This window comes from Trachypithecus francoisi, unplaced genomic scaffold, assembly GCF_009764315.1.
Source record: "Trachypithecus francoisi isolate TF-2019V2 unplaced genomic scaffold, Tfra_2.0 Lachesis_group5, whole genome shotgun sequence".
NCBI classification, from domain to species: domain Eukaryota; kingdom Metazoa; phylum Chordata; class Mammalia; order Primates; family Cercopithecidae; genus Trachypithecus; species Trachypithecus francoisi.
This window is the reverse complement of record NW_022681470.1, coordinates 101,163,989-101,177,470: the sequence shown is the minus strand read 5'-3', so window position 1 is coordinate 101,177,470 and position 13,482 is coordinate 101,163,989. Positions and strand designations below refer to the sequence as shown.

Below are 13,482 nucleotides of genomic sequence, written 5' to 3'. Positions count from 1 at the left end.
ACCATGGAGAAACCCTGTCTCTACTAAAAATACAAAATTAGCCGGGCATGGCGGCACATGCCTATAATCCCAGCCACTAGGGAGGCTGAGGCAGGAGAATCGCTTGAACCTGGGAGACGGAGGTGGTGGTGAGCCGAGATCGTGCCATTGCACTCCAGCCTGGGCAACAAGAGTAAAATTCCGTCCCAAAAAAAGAAAAAGAAAAGTAAAATGCTCGCCAGGTCTTTGCTGATTAGCTGCTGGGGCACTCCTTTAAAACTTAGCCAAGGCCTTTATAAATCTGCCTTAATATTCACTTCCTGCTTGTGCTGAACCTAAAGACAAGCCAAGGTGAAAGCTAACCGCCTCAGGTCTTTTCTGAGCATGCATACTGCCCTGAGTTGCGCACTTGGCTTTCCAGTTTCTCATTCACAATAGCTTTTCAAAGCTCCTATTCCTCCACAAAAACTCACTCTACAGCTTTTTCTCTCAGGCTTTCAATATCTTATTGTTTGCCCTGGTTTTTTGTTTGTTTGGTTGGCTGGTTGGTTGGTTGATTTTTGCCCCTAGTGGCAGTCCTTTGCGGAAAGGACAAAAACAGTACACACAACCAACCCCTTAGGAGGAAGAGGGTTCACTCTCTGGAATCAGGCACCAGCACGGGGAACACAGGCTCTCATCTTCAAAACTGCAGCCTTACCAGAAAGGGAGGTGAGGGTAGGGTAAACTAAAATGCTACAAAGATCTCTTATCTTGTTTTAGTGCCCTTTCTTCTGGTGAAGTATTTGCTTGGCTGCTGTAAACCTCTGACTATCTTTCCAGAGTTTCAATAAGCTTGATTCTGACTTTTTTGTCAAGGTATTTGGTGTTTCTGCAGAGGGATGACCCCCAGAAGCTCCTACTCTGCCATTTTCACTGACATCACCCTGCCATTGTGGTTTTAGTTTGTTTTCCCTGATACTAATATACTAATAAGGCTAAACATCCTGTCACGTAATATTTACCAGCCATTCCTATGTCTTCTCTTCCCTGCTGCCCCCATCACCCTTTTTTTTTTTTTTTTGATGTTTTAGAAATCCAAAAATTTCTTTCTTTTTATTTTTTTCCTTTTTGAGACTGAGTCTTGCTCTGTCGCCCAGGCTGGGGTGCAGTGGCACGATCTCGGTTCACTGTAAACTCCACCTCCTAGGTTCAAGCCATTCTCCTGCCTCAGCCTCCTGAGAAGCTGGGATTACAGGCATGTGCCACCATGCCCAGCTAATTTTTCATATTTTCAGCAGAGATGGGTTTCACCATGTTGGCCAGGCTAGTCTCAAACTCCTGACCTCAAGTAATCCGCCCACCTCGGCCTCCCAAAGTGCTGTGATTACAGGCGTGAGCCATGGCACCCAGCCACATTTATTTCTTAAATTTAAAACATATTCTTATTAAATCACACAGTTTACTTTTTCAGCACTCATCAGTTATTTCAACTAAATCAGTTTTAAATCTCTATTCTTTCTCTTTTATGTCTTCTCTTCTTTCATGTCTTTTGTCCATTTTCCCATTGAACTGACTTTCTAATTGCCTTAGTATCTTTTTTTAAAATTCTATATTTTAATAGTTAATTCCTGGTAACAGAAATGCAACTGATTTTTGTATACTGACCTTAGTATACAGAAAATATGCTGAACTCTTAATAATTCTAATAATTTGTGTACATAGAAAACCCAAAAATAGGCTGGGCACAGTGGCTTATGCCTGTAATCCTAGCACTTTGGGAGGCCAAGGCAGGAGGATCACTTGAGCCCAGGAGTTCAAGAACAGTCTGGGCAACATAGTGAGATCCTGTCTCTACAAAAAATGTAAACATTAGGTGAGTGTGGTAGCATGCACCTGAAGTCCCAGCTACTCAGGAGGCTGAGTGGGGAGGATCACTTGAATCCAGGATCCTGAGCTCAAGCTCATGAGGTCGAGGTTACAGTGAGCTATACAGAATCCTAATTATATGCTATGTTTTTTCATATACATACATACCTATGGTAAAGTTTAATTTATAACATAACAATTTATAACTTAGGCATAGTAAGAAACTAACAATAACTAATAATAGAATAGTTATAACAATATATAATAATAAAAGTTTTGTGAATGTGGTTTTTTGGGTTTTTTTTTTGAGACAAGGTCTCAACTCTTGACGCTCAGGCTGGAGTACAATGGCGCGACCATGGTTCACTGCAGCCTCAATCTCCTAGGCTCAAGTGATACTCCTACCTCAATCTCCCAAGTAGCCAGGACTACAGGGGTGTACCATCACACTCAGCTAATTTAAAAAAAAATTTTTTTTTTTTTTTTAGAGATGAGGTCTAATTTTGTTGCTCAGACTAGTCTCAAATATCTGGCTTAAAGTAATCCTCCTGCCTCAGCCTCCCAAAGTACTAGGATTGAACTATGAGCCTCTGGTGCCCCACTTTAAGATATCTTATTGTAGCTGGGCACGGTAGTTCAAGCCTATACTCCCAGCACTTTGAGAGGCTGAGGTGGGAGGATCACTTGAGGCCAGGAGTTCAAGACCAGCCTGGCCAACATGGTGAAACCTTGTCTCTACTAAAAATATAAAAAAATTAGCTGGGCATGGTGGCATACACCTGTAGTCCCAGCTACTCAAGAGGCTGAGGCATAACAATCGCTCAAACCCAGGAGGCGGAGATTGCAGTGAGCCAAGATCACTCCATGGCACTTCAGCCTGGGCAACAGAGCAAGACCCTGTCTCAAAAAAATAAAAATAAATAAAATAAAATATCCTATTGTAGTATACTCACCTGTTTTCAGACCATGGTTGACCACAGGGTAAGGGGGGGCTACTGTACCAATTTAGACTCCTACCAGAGTATAAAAGCTTACATTTACCCCTACACTGACCAACATTTTTTTTTTTTTTTTGAGAAGGAGTCTCGCTCTGTCGCCCAGGCTAGAATGCAGTGGCACGATCTTGGCTCAATGCATTCTCTACCTCCCAGGTGCAAGCCATTCTCCTGCCTCAGCCTCCCGAGTAGCTGGGATTACAGGTGTCTGCCACCGTGCCCGACTAATTTTTGTATTTTCAATAGAGACGGGGGTTTCACCATGTTGGCCAGGCTGGTCTTGAACTCCTGACCTCAGGTGATGCACCCACCTTGGCCTTCCAGAACACTGCAATTTCAGGCATGAGCCACCGCACCCAGCCTGACCAACATGTTTTAAAAGTTTTAAAAATTCCAATACATAAGCTGAAGAACAAAAAGTAATATGCAGAGTAAGAACATCAATTAGATTTCTCGGACAGGCACAGTGGCTCACATCTGTAATCCCAGCACTTTGGGAGGCTGAGGCGGGTGGATTACCTGACGTGAGGAGTTCAACACCAGCCTAACACGGTGAAACTCCATCTCTACTAAAAATACAAAAAGTTAGCTGGGCATGGTGGAACATGCCTGTAATCCCAGCTACTTGGGAAACTGAGGCAGGAGAATTGCTTGAACCCAGGAGGCAGAGGTTGCAGTAAGCTAAGATCAGGCCATTGCACTCCAGCCTGGGGAACAAGAGTCAAACTCTGTCTAAAAAAAAAAAAAGATTTCTCTAAATACTGGTGACATAAAACATCTTTTCATTTTAACTGCCACTTGCACTTCTTATCAAATCTGCCTTATTTCCCTTTACTTTCTAGTTACAGTCTTCATCTATTAGAGATCACTGGTTTCTAGTCTGAAAAATTGTCTAGAACACAAGAATTCTCTTGACCCAAAATTCCAAAGTAAACGCAAGATTTAAAAACCTAAAACTATACTTGTCTTCAATAAGTGAAAAAGTACCAGCAGACTCCTCCATGTTCTCAATCATCTATCACACTAAGGTGAATTACAAGAAGAAATCTATGATTCCCTTACTATATACGATTTCACAACATTTGCTCACAGAAAACAACTCTCAAAGTAACCATTAGTGTCATTATAATTTAAAAATAAAATATTTAAAATCTTGACTGGAAGAAAAGTCAAGCACCAAGTTCATAATAATCTACTTTGATACTAACATACTTTTAGATGCCACACCTAATAATATATAAAATTTCTAAAGGATCCATGCTTAAAAACAGCTTCAACATCATAATGAGGCATTTTTCAACTTGTACAGAAAGTGCAAATTAGTGCAAATTAATAATAACAGTCAATGTATTTGTGGCCTATTTTAATCTCAAAATAATAGTGTACCCTGAACAAAGAACACAGGACAGCAGAGCACACCTCACAAATTTATACCAAATCAGCACTAAGGATAAAAATAGCTTCAGGTCATTTGTCTCTCAGTAGACTTAGATAAGCATAAAAGAAAAAAAAGAAAAGCTTATACAACAAAACTGGGTATTTAGGACACAGCTTACATAAGTAAAAACTAATAGGGAACACTATCATAGAGTTTTGCTAAAATAGTCTAAAGAATCACAGAGACAGTTTGACAAGTTTTGCCTTGAAAACCTGAAAACATTACTCTGAATATAAATACAATGACAATATTTCTGAAATATTTCTGAAAATATTTGGGGTGAACTACTTACACATTCAAAATAAAAAACAGGATAGACAATATCTTCCATTTAGCAGAACTTGCTCTACACTAACCATGATCACATCAGCACTTCTTAAAATATTATGGTCTGCTCCTCAAAAATGTAAACAGTTACCAAATGCCCCAGCAATTTCACTCCTAGTTATATAACCAAGAAAATTAAAAACATATGCTCACACAAAAACTTGTACAAAAATATTCAGAGCAGCATTATTATTCATAACAGGCAAAAAGTGTAAACAACCTAAATGTCCATCAACTGATGAAGAATAAATAAAATGTGGAATATCCATACAATGTAGTATTATGCAGCCATAAAAACGAATGAAGTACTGATACATGCTACAGCATGAATGAATCTTGAAAACAGTATGCTAAGTAGAAAAGAGTCAGTCACAAAGGTTCACATATTACATGATTTCATTTATAACAAATATCCTATATATGCAAATCCATAGAGACAGAAAATAGATTGGTGGTTGCCTAGGGCTGAGAGAACTGTGGAGAAGTATGTAGTGACTACTAAGGTGTATGGGGATTCTTTTGAGGATGACGAAAAAGTTCTAAATCAGTGGTAATGGTTGTACAACTCTGTGAATATACTAAAACCACTTAATTGTATACTTTAACAGGATGAATTATATAGTATATGAATTATACCTCAAAAAATAATATTAGAGTCTATAAAGATGAGTCAATTAAGAGTAAATAATTGTATAATTATTAACCTTAGAAATGTAATCTCGAAAAAGTTCACAGGCGATTTTGTGAAAACATTAAAGCAAAGTACGAAGATACTCATCACTCCGAAATGTTTCCTCGTGTGCCTTTATAATCCTTCCCTCCTGCCCCTCACCACCCCCAAGCAACCCCTGATCTTTCTGTGGTATGCGTTTTTTAGAATTTTATGTAAAGGGCATCGTATTGTATGTACTCTTCAACAGAGGAATGATGTAGCTGATTAGTGAATGGCAAAGTCTAATCTCTAATGATTTCACATTTCTCCAGCAAGTGAAGTAAAGTTGCACAAATGCAAAAGAAGAGGTTCTGATTATGTGTGCCTGCTCTGCAGACTCTAATTCTCAGGTAGGTCATCCTGTATCAACTTAGGATGCCCATTTGGCCACAGTTCAACTTTGTGTTCCAATTCAGCTGAATAAAAATTAAATTTTTAGGCCGGGTGCGGTGGCTCAAGCCTGTAATCCCAGCACTTTGGGAGGCCGAGACAGGCGGATCACCAGGTCAGGAGATCGAGACCATCCTGGCTAACATGGTGAAACCCCGTCTCTACTAAAAATACAAAAAACTAGCCGGGCGAGGTGGCGGGCGCCTGTAGTCCCAGCTACTCGGGAGGCTGAGGCAGGAGAATGGCGTAAACCCGGGAGGCGGAGCTTGCAGTGAGCTGAGATCCGGCCACTGCACTCCAGCCCGGGAGACAGAGCGAGACTCCGTCTCAAAAAAAAAAAAAAAAAAAAATTAAATTTTTATATCCATCTGTCTGGTGTTCTATGTTTTATTTCTCAGTATGTTGTAGACTTAGGTAGAAGAAGTATGATCAATGATCAACCATCATATATAACTAGACATGCCTAACACAGGATAGTTTAATAAATATAGCGTAGCCATTAAAGAATATGAAGTCCTAAAATTTTTTTTTTTTTGGAGACAGGGTCTCACTCTGACACCCAGGCTGGGCTACAGTGGCACAATCTCAGCTCACTGCAACCTCTGCCTCCCAGGCTCAAGAGACTCTCCCACCGCCGCCTTTCGAGTAGCTGGGACTACAGGCATATGCCACTACACCTGGCTAACTTTTTATTTTTATTTTTGTAGAGACAGGGTTTTACCATGTTGCCCAGGCCGGTCTTGAACTCCTGGGCTCAAGCAATACGCCTGCATCCACCCTCCCAAAGTGCTAGGATTACAGGCGTGAGCCACCACGTCCAGCTATAATTCTGTTAACTATAGAGAGACAAGTAAAAGGTTTATGACATAACACCAAGTAAATTTTTAGAGGCAGAAATACGATATACTCTTATGACAGCAACCCAAACAGTTATGAGGTATGCATATGAGAAATGAGAAGTATGCTAAAAAATGCATAAAGCTATAATCAAGTAATGAGAATATGGGATATCTCTCTTTTTTTTTTTTTTGAAGACAGTCTTGCTCTGTTGCTCAGGTTAGAGTGTGGTAGTGCGATCTCAACTCGTTGCAACCTCCGTCTCCTGGGTTCAAGCGATTCTCCTGCCTCAGCTTCCCGAATAGCTGCGATTACAGGCGCCCACCACCACATCCAGTTATTTTTTTTATTTTTAGTAAAGATGGTGGGGTTTCACCACAGTGGTCAGGCTGGTCTGGAACTCCTGACCTCATGTGATCTGCACACCCTGCAGACATTTCTCATTTTTAAAAAAGCTTAGGCCCAGGCATGGTGGCTCATGCCTATAATCCCAGCACTCTGTGAGGCCAAGACGGGAGGATCACCTGAGGTCAGGAGTTCCAGATGAGCCTGGCCAACTTGGTAAAATACAAAATTACAAAAATTATAAATTATTTTACTTGGTAAAATACTAAAAATACAAAAATTAGCCAGGCTTGGTGGCGGGGGCCTGTAATCTAAGCTACTCAGGAGGCTGAGGTGAGAGAATCACTCAAATCCAGGAGGCAGAGGTTGCAGTAAGCCGAGATCGTGCCACTACACTCCAGCCTGGGCAACAGAGCGAGACTCCATCTCAAAAAAACAAAAACAAAAAAGCTTAAGGTTGTTATTTTTCAGTATCTATGCCTTAGGACAAAATCTGAAAGGAAATGTATGGAGAAAGGGGGCTCTTTGAATAGTGAAACTCGAATGGGCGCGGTGGCTCACGCCTGTAATCCCAGCACTTTGGGAGGCCAAGGCGGGCGGATCATGAGGTCAGGAGATTGAGACCATCCTGGCTAACACGGTGAAACCCCGTCTCTACTAAAAACACAAAAAATTAGCGAGGCGTGGTGACACGCACCTGTGGCCCCAGCTACTCAGGAGGCTGAGGCAGGAGAATCACTTGAACCCAGAAGGCAGAGGTTGCAGTGAGCCAAGATTGCACCACTGCACTCCAGCCTAGACAACAGAGTGAGACTCTGTCTTAAAAAAAAAAAAAAAATTGTGAAACTAAAGATATATATTTTTAATTTTTTTTACTGCCACTATAATGCTGCTTATGTAACAAAAACAAATTTTATTTAAATACATATAAATCAGATAGCTCAGAGCACCCTGCCCTCTTGTGCATACCTGAGAGCTCTTTTTTCCAGAAAGCCATGTATCTTATTTTCTCCTAATCTGAGGCAGCCGCCAGAGCCACTCTTGCACTGAAGTGATCCATTCAGGTAAGCTGAGACTCTAAGATTAGATGACCCACTGGCACCAGGTCATGGTCAGAAGTACAAGTAATCAATGAAACCTTCAGGTAGCTATAGGGCTCACTTTCCAGATTACCATCAGGAGCTTAGTATAGCAATGTCTTCTCTCTACAAATTGCTAGCAACATTTTCAGATTCACTCTCCACTGGCCCTCACACATTATTCAAACATTGCTCCCATGTAACTGGCAACCCTCCCCTACCTTCTCTCTACCCCATTAGTCTCTTATCTCCCAGCCCAGTCTCATTTTTTTTAAAAAAAGTCAATACTGATTTTGTCAGAAATTTTCTTGGAATGAGCCTCTTCTAATACAGTCAGTATTTTAAGAATTCAGCTATCAGTAAATGTTACTTATAGAAAATAACCACCTCATTGTACAAGTAGCTCCGGCTAAAGAAAAATAGAGCAAACCTGAGCATAAGTCTTTGCTGAAATTACTAACTAAAACAGGGGAAAGAAAAACAACTTTAGTTTCTATATATAATTTTATTTCTGTTTTTTCTTCAGGGACATAAGCATAAAACCTTACAGCTTATGAATACTATTTTGAGATAATTTTCACATCTTTGCTTATCTAAATTCCACCTACTCTTCAAGTCTCCAGTGCAAGTTTTACCTTCTCTATGAAGTCTTAATAATGGCTAAAATGTATCAAGCACTCACTAGATGGCAGGCACACTGGGGTCTACACACTTAGCATGTATTAACTCAATTTAATCCTCATAACATCCCTATGAGGAAAGGATGATTATTTCCCCCAATTTACAGACAAGGAAAATAAGAGAGGCACTGAGAGATTCTAAGTAACTTTGCCCAGGTTACACAGCCAATAAGTGGCAGGCACAGGATTTGAGCTCAGGCAATCTGGTTCCAGAGGCTGTGTTCTTAATTACTGTTATATGACCGCTCCTCAAGACCATGGCTCACCTTATCTCTTCCTTCTACTATACTTGTTACATATACCCCACAATAAATTTATTATACTCTGTACACTTTTTTTTTTTTTTTTTTTTTTTTGGAGACAGAGTTTCGCTCTTATTGCCCAGGCTGGAGTGCAGTGGTGCAACCTCCGCCTCCTGGGTTCAAGCAATTCTCCTGCCTCAGCCTCCTGAGTAGCTGGAATTACAGGTGCCCACCACCATGCCTGGCTAATTTTTTGTATTTTTTAGTAGAGATGGGGTTTCACCATGTTGGCCAGGCTGGTCTCAAACTCCTTACCTCAGGTGATCCACCCGCCTTGGCCTCCCAAAGTGCTGGGATTACAGGCATGAGCCACCACGCCCAGCCTTCCCTGTTTTCTTAAGTGTTTCACTTGCTCCACAACTAAATTTTAAGTTCCTTTCAGGCAAGGCAACTGTGACATTTACTTCCTGGCCCTATTTCTAGGAGAGTGCTATGTATGAAACATTCAATATATACTTTTAGTCAGGTACAGTGACACCTGCCTGTAATCCCAGCTACTAGGGAACCTGAGGTGGGAGGATCACTTAAGCTCAGAAGTTCGAGTCCAGCCTGGGCAACACAGTAAGGCCTCATCTCTTAAACACATACACACACACACAAACACGCACGCATACACACACACACACACACACACACACACTTCTTAGCTAATTTTTTAAAAATCCCTGGCAACATCTAAAGAACACGAAGTTACAAGCTATGAATCAGCAAAATTACTTTAACACCTGAAGAATAACTCATGCCATCAGTGTCGGATTTAGCATTACTAAAGTTAGGAAACTGACTACATATATTTATTTTTCTTCTTACTCAATGCATCTCTTCCTGGTGAGTCATATCTACAAAATTGGCAGACCAATCTATTTCCACTACCTAAAAGAGAACACTAAAGAAAAATCAAATGAAATTTCTTCTTCTGCATATGCATAATCAGTAAGTGACAATCTGTGTTATCACAAATAGCACACACAAGGGAAAAGAATACTGAAATCATAAAGGCTTCCAGGACTGGCAAACAGAATACATTTTATTTTATTTTATTTTTTTGAGATGGAGTCTCGCTCTGTCACCCAGGCTGGAATGCAGTGGTGCAATCTTGACTCACTGCAACCTCTGCCTCCCGGGTTCAAGCAATTTTCGTGTCTCAGCCTCCCACGTAGCTAGGATTACAGGCGCATGCCACCATGCCCAGCTAATTTATTGTATTTTTAGTAGAGATGGGGTTTCACCATGTTGACTATGCTGGTCTCAAACTCCAGCCCTCAGGTGATCTGCTCACCTCAGCCCCCAAGGTGTTGCGATTACAGGCGTGAGTCATTGTGCCTGGCCCAGAATACATTTTAAATAACGTTTTTCAATTCATTAAAATGAGAAAATAAAAATGGAACTTCAAAACATGATCTGTCTGGAATCACTCTAATCAATCTAGGCAGTTCAGAGTTAACCAAAACTCTTTTTTTTTTTTTTTTTTGAGACAGAGTCTCGCTCTGTCGCCCAGGCTGGAGTGCAGTGGCCGGATCTCAGCTCACTGCAAGCTCCGCCTCCCGGGTTTACGCCATTCTCCTGCCTCAGCCTCCTGAGTAGCTGGGACTACAGGCGCCCGCCACCATGCCCGGCTAGTTTTTTGTATTTTTTTAGTAGAGACGGGGTTTCACTGTGCTAGCCAGGATGGTCTCGATCTCCTGACCTCGTGATCCGCCCGTCTTGGCCTCCCAAAGTGCTGGGATTACAGGCTTGAGCCACTGCGCTCGGCCCACCAAAACTCTTAATACTGGATATTAAGAAGTAGTACAGACCATAAGCAGAAAAACCACCCTAAATAGAACTGGACCGTTACCCACACAATATTGATAAATCTAACAGCATCAAAATGTGGGGGCTACAGGTCTTAAAATAATTTTCAAATAATAAGGGAAAGAAGCTTACGGCTTTACAGACTTCTTCTTAAATATGACTTTTCAAATATACTACTAGTACAATTTCAATTTACATACCAAACAGTGAAATATTTTGCTATCTCTCTAAGCACTTCAGCTATCTCTGGAAAAGGCTAATGTGATCCTAAAACAAAGAAATCCTGATTATGGGATTTAACTTATTTCTTACTTTTAGCATCTGTCAGCTTTCTAGAGCAAACATTTGTATGGCAATATAGGGTACACATACAAACAAGCAAAAGAAAAACATCAGTGTTTTTTGTAGGCTGGCAGGTTTGTACCTTCTGGGCTGTAGTCTCTAAATGATTAAAAACAGAGAGCATTAATGCCACTGAATTATACACTTAAAAATAGTTACAATGGTTTCTTTTTTTAAAAAAAGACAACTAAAGAGACTTTAGGTCAATGGACAAAGTGAAAAAAGAAAATTACTCTGGATTTGATATAAAATGGTATTCAAGAATGAAGACTAATACCCTATTTTCAAATCACAGTTAAGATTTATTTTTCCAAAAAAAATATGGACGCCACATTATAAGAAGACATAGCAATTATTTACAGACCCCATCTTGGGATCTGAAAGGCAAGTAAATATATCCTTAATCTACACCAAACGACTGTGTTGACTAAAGGTAAACCCTGGAAACCAGTACCTCTGTACAAGGTTGAAGACTATTTCATTGTGACTTCGACAACTCATCCTGGCCTGCACTTTACCTGGTTGTCACACCACTAAAGCGGAGTCTGCAACACTGTTATTTCAAAAACAGCACAAGCTTTTTATTCTCACACTGTATGTACAATAACAAAGTAGAAAACAAGAATTAAAAACACTACCAGTTTAAAAGAATACAGTTTGAGGCTATTACTTTCTCCTAATCAAGGGTTTATCAAAGGTAACATGCTCAAGCCCCAGTTACTGAAAACACAAATCTTCCCAAGGGTTACTCTGGCCCACATTTTTTCTTATACATTCAGTTAAACTCTGATGTTTTGCCACACTGGAAAATTAGTATGTGCCATGATTTTAACACCTAACCACTTCTTAAAGAATTCCTATAGCTAAAGGAAAACTTACCTCTGCAAAATGTGTTGTTGTGCTATTGTCTATCCGACTGCCGCCACCACCTAAAAAACTAAAGAGAAAAGGAATGAGTGGTGATTCTATTCCCAGGAACAAGCTCCCCTCCCAGAAGCTAAATATAGAATGGCATAATGAGAACAAAGCCCAATAAGGAAAAATAACTCATCCCAACACAACACCTATAAAGGAAATTATGAATAACTGTCATGTAAATTAATCTATGAGAAGTATCATAAACCACAAAATCAAGTGATTTTCAAGGCTAAATCCAGTGAAAAATTGGAGAAGTCACCATAGAGAAGGAAGAAGGACCCACAGCCAGCAATGCAATTCAGATTTGACCTATCAAAAGAAAAACATTTATCCTCAAAAAACACTAACAAAACAAAATGTTTCACTAAAAAATCATTCAACCACCAGATGAACAAAACATGTGCAGCTATAATAGTTAATATTTCTTAGGAATGATTAAATGTGGTAACGTAAGGGGCCTGGTACTGTATTTAAAACATTATAAAAGGATTAAATAAACATTTCTCCCCCTACCCACCTTTCAGGACCCATCTCAAATGCTACCTCCTCCATCAAGCCTTTCTGTACTCACCAACCAAATAAGACTCTTCCACACCCCTCTGCACTCTCACTTTGATTCTAAAACCTACCTTGCATTATAAATATCTAGGATTTGCTGCATCCATTTCAACCCATTTGCCTCCTTCATCAATATAAATTCAGGAGGTAAAGACTGCAATTTATTAATGCCTCTCAAATACACATAGAGTGTTCATTAAGTGTCAGACATTACACAGTATTATCATCTTTAAAAACCCTGCAATGTCAATATCCTATACTGATACTCAAAAATAAAAGTTGTTGAATTAATCACATGTGAAAATGATAAAATAACTATCTATTCCCAAAGACCCTGAAGAGTGGAGATTAATATTAAATCTCACTGTCCCCATGAAATTTGCAAAGAACAAAGAAAACAAGCTAACACATACGGGAAGGGGGAATGGAAAGAATCACAGGAACTGCTGGATACCACTTCTACCTCAAGAGACACACTTAAGCACGCAAACATACAAACACTCACCCCAATGATAAGTTCACAAACTACTACAAATAGTTTTCATCTGTAGGATTACAATACCAATCCAGGCATTGTGCTGAGCTCACTGAGGAAACAAACACACCCTAGTTAGTCTGAAACCAAAATTGAAAAAGCAAAGCTAACGCCATCCTTTATGCAATCATTCTCAAGCCTTATTCCATGATTAGAAACCATTTAATAACTCTATTAATTTCAGAAAACCACTTTTGTAAAAATCACTCCAAATGTATAACAAGCCCAAAAGTACTTGTACATCTATGTTAAATAAACAGCTAATTGAACTACCACATACCATAAAAAACTAAGTTGAGTGGCTATGTATCCATTTGATTGCTCAAGCCCAGACAGGTTTCCAGGACTCTTCCTTCTTGTCTTTACTACAGTTTCAAGGATTCAAATATCCTTGGTAATTGAA

General features: G+C 39.9%; 1 protein-coding gene across 2 annotated transcripts in view; it reads right to left on the bottom strand.

Annotated features, from left to right (window-relative positions):
- Positions 1-13,482, bottom strand: part of RNF115 (ring finger protein 115) — an 85,985-nt gene that overhangs the window by 31,991 nt on the left and 40,512 nt on the right. For both annotated transcript variants that reach the window (XM_033197927.1, XM_033197928.1), the window contains one exon: positions 11,948-12,005. In XM_033197927.1, the coding sequence (XP_033053818.1) occupies positions 11,948-12,005 (58 nt within the window). The remainder of the gene's footprint in view (positions 1-11,947; positions 12,006-13,482) is intronic.